A 15,992-nucleotide genomic window follows, 5' to 3' on the forward strand; every position below is an offset into this window, starting at 1 on the left:
GTCTGTCGATCTATCGATCTATCTATCTATCCATCTAATTACCTACCTATCTTACCTGTCTATCTATATGGGTAAGTAATTTTTGGAAATTAAAAGATTATGTGTCTGTAGATAGACAGTATGATGTTCATCAAATCCATATTTGATGTTCAAATTAATTATGGCTGTATGAATATAGCTACAGGTGAATTATGTTGTATAGTGTAATGACAATTTTTCTGAACTTAAAAAATTTCCTTCAAGTCAATAATTGTCCTTTCAAAACATCCCTTGTCTTTTACATGTATTAGTCATTTAAAATAATGTCCAAATTTTCTCCAAATCACCTAAACATACAGGTAGCTAAGACAGGCAGCTATAGGGTTATTCAAAGTGCTGGAACTGTCTTCTTACACATTACAGAAAAAACAGCAGTGTGCATATATAGCTGTGTCGTTCTTCCTTCGGTCTCAGCAAATTGGCTTTTGTTTCATTTTCTTTTGTAAGCCAGTTTGGTTTCATTTTCTTTTCTTTCTTTTTTTTTTCACTTTCATTTACTTTTGCCAGTCAGTTTAAAGATGATCCACCTCTGCCAATGGTGCATCTGTTTGTTGATCTTGTATCAAGAATTTGTCCCTGGCCCTTATTAGAAAGGACCATTCTGCAAGCTTCCTCAGATACCTATGGTCCTTCTCTTTGTTTGTGCTTTGGATTTCTGAAGTCTCCTTATTTATAAAATACTAATTAATAAAATATTAATAGGAGTAGCAAAATTACCCCCAAAATTAATCTTAGTCAATGACATTCAAATGATGAGAATATTGTTGGTAGTCCTGATTTCTGAAAATATTTATTTATTTTCTAATTAGAAAAGGCAAGAATTTGGATTTCTTGAGTAACCATATCTACCTATTATCTGGGTTGTATATTGATTCACTGATTAACTTGCTATTAAAATAATTTTAGCTCCACTTACTTTTAAAAGATAGGGCTATGATCACCTCAAATAACAAAATGAATAACCAAATTTTATATTTATTTTAATAAACATGGTGGAACTTTTCCCAGTGAGAAAATAATGATTATTTATCTAACCCGAAAGTGTTTATGAGGAAATACCAGTGACAATATATTTATTATATTTGCTTCCCAGTGAATTTTTCCTGTACATATACTCAGTACAAGTAGCAATCATCATTTTTCTTCTAATGAAATATGTAAATGTCCTCATCAATGAATTTCACTTACAATTATAACTTTTTTTCACACTGGGGGGAAAACAGTCTATAACTATTACTTCAGGGTTTTCTCATATTCCTTGGGCACTTTATTAAGCTACTCTGAGTTCATCTCTGCTTTCTTAACAGATTAATGGAAGAAGCTCCCTCATGTGTCAGAACCAGGAAATTTGCAGTAACCTTTATATGAACTAAATACAGGGTGACTATATAATTAATCATGCAAAGGAGGCCATTTTGTGATAAGAAGTTGCTATTAAAAATCATTTCAGTACAACAGGTGTAAACCAAGATTTTCTTGGGCAAACCTCAATGCATGTTTACTTTATTCATAAAAACTAGTTTATATTAATTGACTGACTTGCTATAGGCATGTAGTTTTTCTCTAGCAATAAAGACGGATTTTCTTCATAATTTTATGGCAAAGCATGCCTTGTCTCTACTTAAATTAACTCTTTGTTATTAATTTGAAACTCTCATTTGTTATATAGGAGAAAGCTAATATAGTTATTAAAGTTTTTTTCACATACAGTAATTTCCTATGTCATCAAACAAATTTGTAGGATATATTAAAGTAACTGGGCTTAGTAAGATAAAAAGAAATAATCATATACTAAATGACTCAAAGATGTTCTTTAGTAAATAGGTACAGGTTGCATGCAATTGAATGTGAGAAGCAGCAGCATTTGAGAAGATGTCAAGATGCCCTCAGATATGTAAGAAAAGATGTCAAGATGGCCTTAGTTATGTAAGAGAGAAATGCTTAGGAAAGTTAAATGAGAGGAAGAGGGAGTGGCAAGAGAGGCTTCAAGTAACAAAAGATGTTTGAAATGTATGAAAGTAAGGGGGGGAAGAAGTTCTGGATCAAAAGAATCAAAATGAATGCCATTAACATATTCTAAGAAAGTTTTGGCCATGCCAGTGGGAATCCTCGAACAGGAATTGTCCTTCAGAGTAGCTCCTAGTCTGGTAGTACTGGATCTGAATTAAGACTCTCACTGTGCTCAGTTATTGGCTGAAAGCAGCCTGGGACAGTTCTGGTCAGGTGCGGACTCAGGGCTGATCCTTAGTGCTGGCAGGCAACTAATGTTTCCACGGCAGGAGAACCAAGCGGCAAATGTTCAGGGCTGCCACAATAATTTCCTTAAGAGAGTATGATATTCTGCCTCTCTAAATAAAACCCTCTATTTAATTATTAATTTTATAATTTGAAATTTATTTCAGAGTACTCTCTGGTATAAAAGAAGAAGTTCATTCTTAGGTAGGCATTCTTGTCAAATTAACTCCTTTTTATGTATTTATATTACACAATGTGTACATGAAGATTTAAAGATAATATTAACATACAAAAAATATATTTTCTATGGTCTCTCTGGTATAAAATATTAAGTATATACCTTATTCTATTTTTCCATCAAATCTTGTAAGCTACTTTATATATAGATGGCAATGAAAGCAAATTGTTTCTGTTATTTTTCATGTAATATTCAATTATGAAAATAATTTGGTGGTTTTATAGACTGTTAACAAACAACAGATGTGTACCTTTTGTTAATAAATTATTTATTTAAACATACTCTTATTGTTAAAAAATATGCAATCATAGATAATACTGTGATAAGTATCTTAATGTCTGATGCTTTTCTGTGTCATTTGACTGAAAATGTTTTTTTCCTTTATTAGGAAATGAGACCATCTAGATCAAGACTATAATTATAGTCTCAGTTTTGCCAATAGATTGATCTGTGTTTTTGCTATGTTTCAGTGGACTTTGGTTTTCTCATTTACAAAATAAAGGACGAGAGTTACTTAATCTCTCCAATGTCACTTCTAATAAAATTTGATAGTTATAACTCCTCCCAAATATATGTGGAAGATGAGCCACCTATTGATAATTTGATGATCAGAAAACCTTTGACAATGTTCTCAGAAAAAGATGGTTGGGTTTTTCTGACTTAAAAGATGGCTGGGTTCTTCTGACTTAAAACATGTGCACAACATGTTTTCCTTTTTATTCAAACCTTTCTTTACTGATTTTTTCTTCTTCTTTTCTACACATCAATTTTTATACATTTTACCAGACTAATTATTACATCTTTTCCTGTAATCATTTAAGTTTTAAGGTTTATTTTTAGTTGTGATGGTTTAAGTTCACAACATATGGATGTGCAGATCATATTTTATACAAATTTAGGGGACACCAGTCACATTTTGGTGGAATAATTTTTATGAACGTTAATGACATTGTGGGAGTAGTCAAAATTTACTTTATTATTTTAATATTGTATATTTCTTGCACGGAATTCTCAATTTTTGTATATTATCACATCAGGGCACTTTGTACGACGAATGTGTTAGTTTTAATAAATAATGTTTTTGTAAAGCCTTTTTGTACCACATTATGACTTTCTTACTCAATGGTAGTGTTCTTAAACTATACTTTTATACACAATTCGATTGAACTTTCTACCGTTTTTTTAAATCATTTAGTGTTGATAAGGCAGAAGATGAAGATGATGAGGATTTAACAATGAACAAAACCTGGGTCTTGGCTCCAAAAATTCATGAAGGAGATATCACACAAATTCTGAATTCATTGCTTCAGGGCTATGACAATAAACTTCGTCCAGATATAGGAGGTAAGCTTGAGTTACCACCCTGGTATTTTGGTGACTATTAAAAATATTATCACTGGTACTATTTTAATCATTTATTTCTTATTCCTTGAGTGTCTGATGTATGTCAGAGGATCTGCTGGATATAAGGATTATTGGTTGGAATGGTCACTAATGTTTTGAGGAGTTCACAGTCTGAAATAAGAAAAAAAGAAAAATAAATTATGTAATTATTTTCCAGCTGCTACAGTATCTGACAAAGTTTTGATAAAACTGTCTAAAAGACTGAGCAATACGTCATAAAAGGGCTAATATTTGAAAGATAAGTCAGAGTTCCAATTTTGGGCAAATGCCAGGCTGTTCTAATTAATATAGAATTATAACTCTTCATAGTATATTTAGTACAGGTAATCAGCTTTGTACTTCTCCAACATTATTTTTGGTCTTTGGCAGTTATGCATAAATTTTAAAATTTAATTAAATTGTAACTTTTCCCTATGATTCCTTAAAACAAAAAAATTATAAATCATATATTTCCTTAGTCATCAATTAATATATGGAAATTGAAATTTTTAACAAATTCAATTTTTACCATACCAAATTCATGATAACATCATATATTCTTCTATTTATATATTTACTTTTTATTAATGTTTTCCATAAATTAATATTGCATGTGTTGTGTTAGATTTAATTTTTTTCTATTTGGAGTTTCTGGTGCAAGTATAAATTCATCTTTTTAAAGTTATTTTTTGATTTGTATTACCAATATCGAGAAATATAAAAGACTTTTTACTCTGTTCTTGGAAGCCTTGCTAAATTTGTTTATCAATTTTAATTGTTTATTTTTAGATTCTCTTGGGTTTTTATAAGACAGAGAATAATGACCATTTTCACAATAATGAATATTTTATATTCTCATTTCCAAAATTATACTTTTTCTTGCCATGTTGCACTGGGTAAGACTAGAGTATAACGTTGAATAACTCAAATTGTTCCTGATATCAGGAAAAGCAATCCCTGTTTCACTGGTAGGTATGATGTTTGCTTAAACATCTTTTTTAAAGGCACTTTTTTGGTTACCTTCTCCTTATTTTGCTAGAGCTTCTTCTTTCTCTGCATGTCTACAATATGTGTGATGTGAAAACACAGTCTTCAAAACAAGTTTTTTCTGTTTAGAGAAAAATGTCAGAAAGCTAGAGAGAAGCGTGCTTAAGAAACTGAATTCTGAAAGGAAAAAGAAACAAAAGTGTGAATTTTATGCTGAACTCTGGCATTGTATATTAGTAGTATTTGTTATGTATCTATTTGAGCAGTGAACTTCTTGCATTTAATTAATGTTTGTTTTATTTTAGTATTTTGGAAGTTTCATGTTTTTGTTCTAGTTTTACTCTTGTACTTGTATCTTAATAGCCTTAGTCTTCCATTTATTGACCCTTACTCAGGATTCTCAGTTGTTATTGCTACTATTTAACCCCCACATACTGTCTATACATCAATCAATGAGATTTTTCTATTTCTTTTTTTCCTTCTCCTTAGTTTTATTATTTTTAATTACATATTTTCTGCTTTGTCACAACATATAATATTTGTAAATTTGTTTAACACCATTTTCCCAACCTTTATTTTAGTCTTTAGGCTCTAGCAACATATGCTAGAGGCTACTATTTTTAGGAAACTAACACAGGAACACAAAACCAAATCCCATCCATTCTCACCTATAAGTGGGAGCTAAATGATGAGAATTCATGAACACAAAGAAGGGAACAAGAGACACTCCAGTCTACTTGATGGTGGGAAGGGGGAGAGGAGTGAAAAAGGCTTCATACCTGGGTGATAAAATAATCTCTACAACAAACCCCTGTGACAACAGTTTACCTATGTAACAAACCTTCACATGTACCCTGGAACCTAAGATACAAGTTAAATAATAATAAAAGAATTCTCATCATTGGTATATTTTGCTAAAGTTATTTTAGTCATATCTTTCTTGAGTAGATTTTCAGAAAGTTGTTATATGTAAAAATTTTTTGATTGGAAATTTGAAGGATGTAGTGGCTACATACAAAATCCTCAGTTTATATATATTTTTTCATTGAGTTTTCACATTAATAGCCTAATCATAACTGGTAACTTGCTTTGTGTGTTATTTTTGAAAAGTCTAATGCCAGTCTATTATTCAGCCCTTGTAATTTATTTAATCTTGTTTTTTTTTCTCCTACAGGCCATTTGGATTTATTTAAAAAGCTTTCCACTGAATTCTTTTCTTAGTAAATGTTATAGAGTTGTTGAATTTGGGTAATCTCTTTTCTGGACACTGATATATTTCTTTCAAAATGTAATTTCAAGCTTTCTTTCAACCTTCAGAAAATTTATTTACTTATGTATGTATTTATTTAGGAATATAAAATTGAATATTTGTTCTGTTACATTGTTGATTTTCTTCTTCATGAATTCCCACTGTAGGTATGTTAGTCACGCTTTGCCTGCCTTGTATTTGCATGATATTCTCTTTGACATTCTGACTTCTGTTAATATCTTTTGTATTCTCTTCATTTTTTCCTGCCTATCATTAAGCTGTTTTAGTGGATTTATTGGTGATCACCATAATTTTGACTTTTTCTGCTCTTTTTTAAAGTCCAAACAATTTTTATTTATTTCTTCCTGCTTGTGTGTGTGTGTGTGTGTGTGTGTGTGTGTGTGTGTGTTGAATGAATTTATCTTGCTTAGTTTCCAAATTGTTTTATTCAAGATGATTTTTTCTTATTCCTAAATTTTTGTTTGAATATACTTAACTGTAGGGAGTATTTTCTTACAGTTTCTTCTGCTTATTATTTTGGGTGAAAATTTTCCACAATTGAGCTGTATTGGATATTGATATCTTATTTCTGCAATAATTCTTTTGTCTTTTTTATTTTGTGGTTTGTGGGCATTTTACAAGATTCTTAGCTTATTGGTATATTTTAATGTCATGATTATAAAATTCAGATACTTTGTATTTGATTGTGGTGTTGGAGTATATTTATTTTGTGGTGGGGAGAAATTCTATTACTTCCGTTTAATTGATTTTTCTTTTCCTTGTAGAAGCACAAAGTACTCCCCTTGACTTTTCCTTGTCACTGTACAGTTTCTTAAGCTCACTTCTGTTTTTGTTTTTGACATTTTTCTTGGCCCAAAAACAACCTATTTTGAACATCGCTCTTTCACATCGCAGATACTTATAGATCCATTTCCTCTTAGTTCTTGTGCTGCTCTCCAAATACATTCTTAAATTCTTTCATATTAATGGTACACTTATTTTCTCTAGTGGTCTTGGGCAACTACTTTAGGCCCACCACTGACCTCCCTTCTGTCTTCTACAGAGCCTATTTCAGGCTGCTGTATCCATCAGAAAGTGTTGCCTTAGAGTAGAAGTGAGACAATATTTGAGAGATTTCTTTCCATGATTTGGTATTTGGGGTTTTGTTTGTTTGTTTAACTTTCATGGTCATTTTGAAATGTGGGTATTTTTTGTCTTTAAGTTATGCAGAGGACTGAATTTTTGATTACTTTTGTTTTTCCCTTTTTTGGTTTTTTATACATTTTCGAAGGAAATATTGGGAGATAAAGACATAGGACATTTATGGAAATTTTCTCATGTACTGCTTTAGAGTTTTACAATTTATTCCTTTGTAATTCCTTCTTTATCACATGGAGTAGTTTGTGAATATTGTTTAATTTCAAAAATCAGCCTGTGTTCCAGGTATGTTTTTGTTATTGGTATATACATTGATTTAATCTGTGTGTGAGAACATATTCGAGTCAGATTTATGATTCTTGTTCTTCAAATAATCTCTACAGCTACTGAAAGAGGTGTGTTAAAATTCTCTAACTATAATCATTTACTTAGCCTTTTAAAATTTTTTTAGTCCAGTAAGTTTTTGCTTTATACATTTGAAACTGTTTTAGGTACACACAAATTTAGGATTGTTATGTCTCCTTTTTAAATAAATGTTTTACTTTTAATTTTTATGGGTACATAGTGGATGTACATACTTATGAGGTACATGAGACATTTTGATGTATGCATAAAATGTGTAATAATCATATCAGGATAAATGGGGTATTCACCTCAAGTATCTATCATTTATTTTTGGTACAAACATTCAAGTTAAACTCTTTAGATTATATTTTAAATGCATATTATTATTTATTGTAATCACCCTCTTATACTATCAAATAATAGATCTTATTTATTCTGACTATATTTTTATACCCACTAAATATTCCCACTCCCCCACCTCACTACTCTCTGGTAACCATCATTCTATTCTACCTCTATGAGTTCAATTGTTTTGATTTTTAACTCCTACACATGAGTGAGAACATGTGAAGTTTGCTTTTCTGTGCCTGGCTTATTTCACTTAACATAATGTCTTCCAGTTCCATTCATGTTGTTGCAAATGACAGAATCTTATGCTTTTTTTGTGGCTGAATAGTACTCGGTTGCATATATGTACCACATTTTCTTTGGGATTGTACAGCTTCTGCTGAATAGCAGTTTTATTATTAGGAAATAATAATTCTGCACTGTAAAACACATTTTTCTATAACATTTAATTTGATTGGTATTATATATCTATATTTGCTTTCTTTGGGTTATGATTTGACTTTTTAATATCGTTTTTCGTCCTTTAATTTTCAGTTTTTTTGTGTTCTTTGTTAAATAATTTCTTTTAGAAAAAAAAATATATATATATAGTTTCTGTTTCCTAATATTCAAGTCTGATAATTATTTTCTTTTAAATGAAGTGATTAATGCAGATATGGTTAAGGTAATTATTAAATATTTTGTGTTAAATCTACCTTTCTATTGTTTTGTTTTGTTAATCTATTTAATTTGTTCTCTAGTGCTTATATTTTCTCTATTCTTTACTTTTTTAATTAATTAGATATGCGCAGTGTTATTTTATCCATTATTGCATTGTATACACATTTATTTATAAATTTTAGTGAATAAAACATGCATTTTACTTTAATAGATTTAAACATAAATCAGTAACTTTATCATAATTTAAAGCAATTTCGACTTTTTGATAAACTACAGTGCCATTTTGCTACTATGTCCTTATATGTTATTCTATATTTATTTGATTATTATTGTTTTAAAGTGTTTAAAAGCAATTAACATAAAACAATGACATCCTTTCTGGTGTTATTTCCTTTCTCAAATACTCTATTTGCATTTAAAAATATTTTCTCTGTAGTATTTCTTTTGGTACAAGTCTCTCCAAATGAAGTACTTCAGTTTTATATGAAAATTATTTTGTATTGCCTTCTTTTTGAATGATATTTCCAATAGATAGGGAAACTCTGTTATTTCCTTTCCAAACTTCATAAATATCATTCAATTTCTCCTGACTTTTACTATTCTGTGGCAGAGTCACATTTCAACATTAATGTTGCTATTTTGAAGATAAAACTTATTTTATCTATGGATAATTTTAACATTTCCTTAGTCTTTGATTTTCTACCATTTTATTTTAGTGTTCTTAGATTTGTTTTGTTTTGAGATTTATATTGAGGAGTTTACAGGGCCTCTTGAATCTGTGGGTTGAAACTTAGCTGCTTTTGAAATTCTTGGCCTATATTTCTTCAGACATTTTTCTTCTGTCTCAATTTCTCTGCAACTCCAATTGCAGGTATGTTTGACCTCTGCCATGTCACTACATCTCATACTTTCTTCTATATTTTTTTTGTTCTCTATTTGTGTTTCAATCTGCTCATTATTACCTACCTTGTTTCCAGTTCAATATTTTTTACCTGTAGTATTTACCCCTGATTTTTAAGTCAATTTCAGGTATTCTAAAATATTTGCCATTATTTCATCTATATTCTTATACATGTGAATACAAGTTATTTTAAAATCTTTGCTAACTACGATGTCTTGATCACTTGTGTAACTTTTTAAAATTTTCTTTTGCATTGTATCTCTTGGTTTAAGATGATTTGGTTCTATTTCATGGAATGTTTCTTAATTTTGTGTTAAATGTGAGTAGGGTATGTGAAAAATAATGGAGATTCTACATGACATTATTTTCTTCTGGAGAAGAGTTAATTTCGTTTCAGTAGTCAGACTGAGTAAAGAAATCACTGTCATTTACTCAGAACTATAAGTCCCTTGGTAAAACTTTTCTTTTGCCCAAGACACAACCATTTGAGATGTCTAGAGTGACAACCTGAGGTTTATACCAGGAACCCCTCTCCTTGGCTTGCCAGGCATCCCTAAAATATTCGTGGTGCCTTAGATGCTTAGGAGCTGCCTGCATTTGGTTTGTCAGAATCACATATCTATGATTTAGGAATCAGCAAATGCCTTAAGGGAAAATCACATGTAGAATGCCCAATTAGATGCCGTGTGTGTGTGTGTGTGTGTGTGTGTGTGTGTGTGTGTGTGTGTGTTCCAGGCAAGTCCTAGCTGTCCTAATAGCCCTTAATGCCAAGTTTTGTCTTTCCAGCCAAATACGACAGCTAAAAGCTCTGAGCTGCTCTGTTTTGTTCAGTCAATTGGTGATCTGTCAAACAGCAAATATATCAAGGGGAAAAAAAGGCCAAAGAATAATGTAGAACTCACCTCATTTTCATTCTTTTCAGGAAATTTTTACATCAAATCCTGGCTATCTTAGTAGCTCTGTTTTCTTCACCATCTGTGGGTGTTTATTAAAAAATAAATTTTATAGTTGTCTTTATTGGAATGTGTATTTTGATATCAATTAAACAACGAAGGAAGCATCAGAAGTCTGTATTTCTGTTTTACTCCTCATACTTTACTAATACTTTTTGTCTGTTTTCTCTAATGTATGTTCCTTAAAACTGTAAATCACTGTATTCCTAATTGCTAAATCAATGCCTAAAATATAAACTAGGTTCTCTTAATATTTATCAGGTATTTGGAGAATAGAATCCATTGTATATAGTCTTTTTTAGTCCATGTGTGGTTATTTCTACAGTTGTCCTACTCCATGAATTTTGCATTTTAAGTACATTTATTTCAGATCAAGATGTGAATGTTCAAATTTTATAGACACTTGTGATATTATCACCATGTTTAATACATTAGGTTAAATGTGTCCTGGATACCTTCATAACTGTATCATGCTTAGTAGCAATAATTTCTGTGCATCTGAGTATACATCATAGGTGGCTTAATTATTGAAGTACTTTTTGTATGCATTCCTTTCTTTCCAAAATACATCTTTGTACCCTTTTTCTTTGGTGATGCTATGAAAACGTATATTACCAACTTACTGAGGTCTTCCGAACTTAATGGAGAATTAACATAAAAAAGTTTTGTTCATCTAGTTAAGCTTCTATTGCTTTATGATAAATATTATTTTACTTTTTTGTTTTGTTTTGGTTTGGTTTTGAGACAGGGTCTCAGGCTGTCATCTAGGCTTGAGTGCAGTGGCGTGATCACAGCTCACTGAAGCCTCAAACTCCTGGGGCTTAGCTGATCCTCTCACCTCAGCCTACTGAGAACTGGGACTACAAGCATGCAACACCTCACCCAGCTAATATTTGTATTTTTTGTGGTAGACATGGTTTCACCATGTTGCCCAGGCTGGTCTCAAACTACTGAGCTCAGCAATCTGCCTGCCCAAGCCTCCCAAAATACTGGGATCGCTGGTGTTAAGTCACCAAGCCCAGACTATTTTACTACTTCTTAAGAACTTTTCAAGTAGATTCTATGACTTTCCAGTTTCAGTTATTAAAAGAGTTCAACTTAGTATAAAAATTTAATGTTCAGATTAAAAGACATCCTATCCTGAGACACAGGGCAGACAGGCACCGCTAGAGAGACACTGTGGGGGTCAGAGGATGGTTAGAGTAGTGTGGCCTGTTGTTTTATTCCATCTCTACCTTTTCTATGTTTCTAGTGATGGGGAAGTAGGGAAGATATGAAGAAAACTTGTCTATGTGTTTTTAACTCAACATATTTGCAACCTTGGTCTTGTTAATTGTTACTTCTTTTTGGGCTAACACCAACTGGCCTTAGGTGTAAGTTAAGGGGTAGACATATAAATAATGACTTTTATGGTTAGAAGATATAAATAATTTTTGTTGTTTTTCATAGGCATTTTACATGGCTCACTTCCCCAGCTTGGGAAATCTGGATGTTTTTCTCTATCTTCCACCTGCCTTAACTCCTTTCATTAGCAGTATTGTTTGAAGATATGTGCTGCTGATGCACAACTGTCTTAAAGTCAAAAAAAACGTGTGAGATGCTGCTAACCAAGTTGTTTTCTTGACTTGCTTTATACCCACAGGAAAATAAAATATCCTAAAAGTGCTAAAGAGTAGGTGTGCAGCTCTTCCTCTGCCCTTTATTCTTTAAGTCCTATCACTTCTCTCTTTCCTTCTGCCCGATCAGCTGTGGGAGCAAGAGCAGGTTGCCAAGTCTGCTGCCTAAAGTAGAGAATGAAAAACCAGCCTTCTTTCTTTCTCTCTTTCTTTCTCAAAAAAAAAAAAAAAAAAAAAGAAAAAACAGCCTTCAATTTTCCTGAGATATTCTTGGGAAAAAAAAAATATATATATATATGTATATATATATATATATATATATATATATATATATATATTATATGTATACACACACACACACCATTTAAATATAGATATATGGTGTGTGTGTATTGTATAGTGGAACATATACTATATGACACCTGTATTGTAAGGTGCGAAAAGTAATTTATAATGAAATATTTTGTATTCTATATGAAAATGCTCAGATTTAACTACACTGAAAGAAAAGACGAAGCTGCCAGATGCTTGCATTTATACACAGATGACTGTATACTGGAAAACCCATGTAAGTCAAGAGATATAAGTGTGTCTTATCAGTGACTCTAGTGCTACCAGTAACATAGTAATTGGTGATATGGCTATCTAAAATGGTGTACAATATCTTGTAAATATCAGAACAAAATGAATACAATCTTCCTGTGTTTTATGTAACAGTGAATTCTGGAAAAATTCAGGAATTCTTGGCAAACACAAAAATACTTGGTGTTTACATGTAAAACAATCTGATCTTCTAATTTCAGATTAGAATCTTCTAATCTTATAGTCTAACAGACTATAAGGCATACTGTTTTACGTATATAAATGCTAGACAGGATATTTAAAATCTTGTTAAATGTGTGACAGTTTTTCATTGTATGTGACTGTTTTATGAAATTCAAGGACTTCATCCACTAAAAATTATTACTAGCAATCTCAATTTTTGTGATGAACACAAACAGCTACCCAGAAATTTTCAAAATAATTTACAGAGGACATGCCATTCTCATTGAGAACCACTGGTAAACACTGTTCAGTAAAATGTACTGAAATGATAGAAATCTTGTTACACATTACCCATTTTTGTAAGCACTAGCCACAAGTGGCTGTTCTGTGCTTGAAATGTGATTAGCGTGGTTAAGAAAATTTTTATTTCTTTAAATGCAATTAATTTCTATTTAAATTTAAACTGCCATGTTTCTGCTGGCTATGATATCAGACAGCACAGCCTTAAGAAACTACTCATGCCTATGTACCTATTCTTTTTTTTTCTGACATTATTTTTTTATTATTATTATACTTTAAGTTCTGGGATACATGTGCAGAAAGTGCAGGTTTGTTACATAGGTATACACATACCATGGTGGCTTGCTGCACCCATCAACCTGTCATCTATATTAGGTATTTTTCCTAATGCTATCCCTCTCCTAGTTCCACACCCACCAACAGCCCCTGGTATGTGATGTTTTCCTCCCTGTGTCCATTTGTTCTCATTGTTTAACTCGTACTTGTGAATAAGAGAACATGTAGTGTTTGGTTTTCTGTTCCTGTGTTAGTTTTCTGAGAATGATGGTTTCCAGCTTCATCCATGTCCCTGCAAAGAATATGAACTCATTTACTTTGTGGCTACATAGTATCCCATGGTGTATATGTGCCACACTTTCTTTATTTAGCCTATTATTGATGGGCATTTGGGTTGATTCCAAGTCTTTGCTATTGTGAACAGTGCTGCAATAAACATATATGTGCATGTGTCTTTATAGTAGAATAATTTATATCCTTTGGATATACAGCTAGTAATGGGGTTTCTGGGTCAAATGGTATTTCTGGTTCTAGATCCGTGAGGAATTGCCACACTGTCTTCCACAATAATGGAACTAATTTACACTCCCACGAAGAGTGTAAAACCATTGCTATTTCTCCACTTTCTCTCTAGCATCTCTTGTTTCCTGACTTTTTAATGATTGTCATTCTAACTGGTGTGAGATGGTATCTCACTGTGGTTTTGATTTACATTTCTCTAGTGACCAGTGATGATGAGCTTTTTTCACATATTTGTTGGCCACATAAATGTCTTTTTTTGATAAGTGTCTGTTAATATCCTTTGCTCACTTTTTGATAGGGTTGTTTTTTCCTTGTAAATTTGTATAAAATCCTTATAGAGTCTGGATTATTAACCCTTTGTCAGATGGATAAATTGCAAAAACTTTCTCCTCTTCTGTAGGTTTCCTGCTCACGCTGATGATGGTTTCTTTTGCTGTGCAGAAGCTCTTATTTAATTAGATTCTATTTGTCAATTTTGGCTTTTGATGCCATTGCTTTTGGTGTTTTAGTCATGAAATCTTTGTTGATGCCTATGTCCTGAATATTATTGCCTAGATTTCCTTCTATGGTTCTTATGGTTTTACATCTTATATTTAAGTATTTAATGCATAATACTTGTGTTAATTTTTGTACAAGGTGTAAGGAAGGGATCCATTTCAGTTTCCTGCATATGGCCAGCCAGTTTTGTGAACATCATTTATTAAATTGGGAATCATTTCCCTTTTCCTTGTTTTTGTCAGGTTTGTCAAAGATCAGATTGTTGTAGATGTGTGGCGCTCTTTCTGAGGACTCAGTTCTGTTCTGTTCTGTTGGTCTATGTATCAGTTTGGTACCAGTACCATGCTGTTTTTGTTACTGTAACCTTGTATTATAGTTTGAAATCAGGTAGTGTGATGACTCCATCTTTGATCTTTTTGCTTAAGATTGTCTTGGCTGTACAGGCTCTTTCTGATTCCATATGAAATTTTAAGTAGTTTTTTCTAATTCCATGATGAAAATGAATGGTATCTTGATGGAGATAGCATTGAATCTATAAATTATTTTGAGCAGTATAGCATTTTCCCGATATTGATTCTTCCTATCCATAAGCATGGAATGGTTTTCCATTTGTTTATGTAATCTCTTATTTTCTTGAGCAGTAGTTTGTAGTTCTCCTTGAAGAGGTCTTTCACATCCCTTGTAAGTTGTATTCTGGTCTTTTATTCTCTTTGTAGCTACTGTGAATGAGAGTTCACTTATGATTTGGCTCTCTGTTTTTCTATTACTGGTATACAGAAATGGTTGTGATTTTTGTACATTAATTTTTATACTGAGACTTCCCTGAAGTTGCTTATCAGCTTTAGGAGATTTTGGGTTGAGGCAATGGGGTTTTCTAAACATACAATCATGTCACCTGCAAAGACAATTTGACTTCCTCTCTTCCTATTTGAATACACTTTATTTCTTTCTCTTGCCTGATTGCACTGGCCAGAACTTCCAATACTATGTTGAATAGGAGTGGGTAGAGAGGGCGTCTTTGACTTGTGCCTGATTTCAAAGGGAATGCTTCCAGCTTTTGCCCATTCCGCATGATTTTGGATGTGGGTTTGTCAGAAATAACTCTTATTATTTTGAGATAATTTTCCATCAATACCTAGTTTTTTGAGAGTTTTAGCATGAAAGGATGTTGAATTTTTTTCAAAGGCCTTTCCTGCATCTATTGAGATAATCATGTTTTTTTTTGTCAGTGGTTCTGTTTATGTAATGGATTACATTTATTGATTTGCATATGTTGAACCAGCCTTGCATCCCAGGGATAAAGCTGACTTGATCATGTTGGATAAGCTTTTTAATGTGTTGCTGGATTCAGTTTGCCAGTATTTTACTGAGGATTTTTGCATCAATGTTCATCAGGGATATGTGCCTGAAATTTTCTTTCTTTATTGTGTCTCTGCCAGTTTTGGTATCAGGATGATGCTGGCCTCACAATATGAGTTAGTAAGAAGTCCCTCTTTTTCTATTGTTTGGAATAGTTTTA

The 15,992-nt window shown here is 32.0% G+C and overlaps 1 protein-coding gene across 2 annotated transcripts in view; it reads left to right on the forward strand.

Annotated features, from left to right (window-relative positions):
* The window catches only part of GABRG1 (gamma-aminobutyric acid type A receptor subunit gamma1), a 93,144-nt gene that overhangs the window by 18,721 nt on the left and 58,431 nt on the right, over positions 1–15,992 (forward strand). For both annotated transcript variants that reach the window (XM_037742655.1, XM_017540344.2), the window contains exon 2: positions 3,708–3,856. In XM_037742655.1, the coding sequence (XP_037598583.1) occupies positions 3,748–3,856 (109 nt within the window). In that variant the 5' untranslated portion in view covers positions 3,708–3,747. The remainder of the gene's footprint in view (positions 1–3,707; positions 3,857–15,992) is intronic.

Source organism: Cebus imitator, unplaced genomic scaffold (genome assembly GCF_001604975.1).
Source record: "Cebus imitator isolate Cc_AM_T3 unplaced genomic scaffold, Cebus_imitator-1.0 Scaffold124, whole genome shotgun sequence".
NCBI classification, from domain to species: domain Eukaryota; kingdom Metazoa; phylum Chordata; class Mammalia; order Primates; family Cebidae; genus Cebus; species Cebus imitator.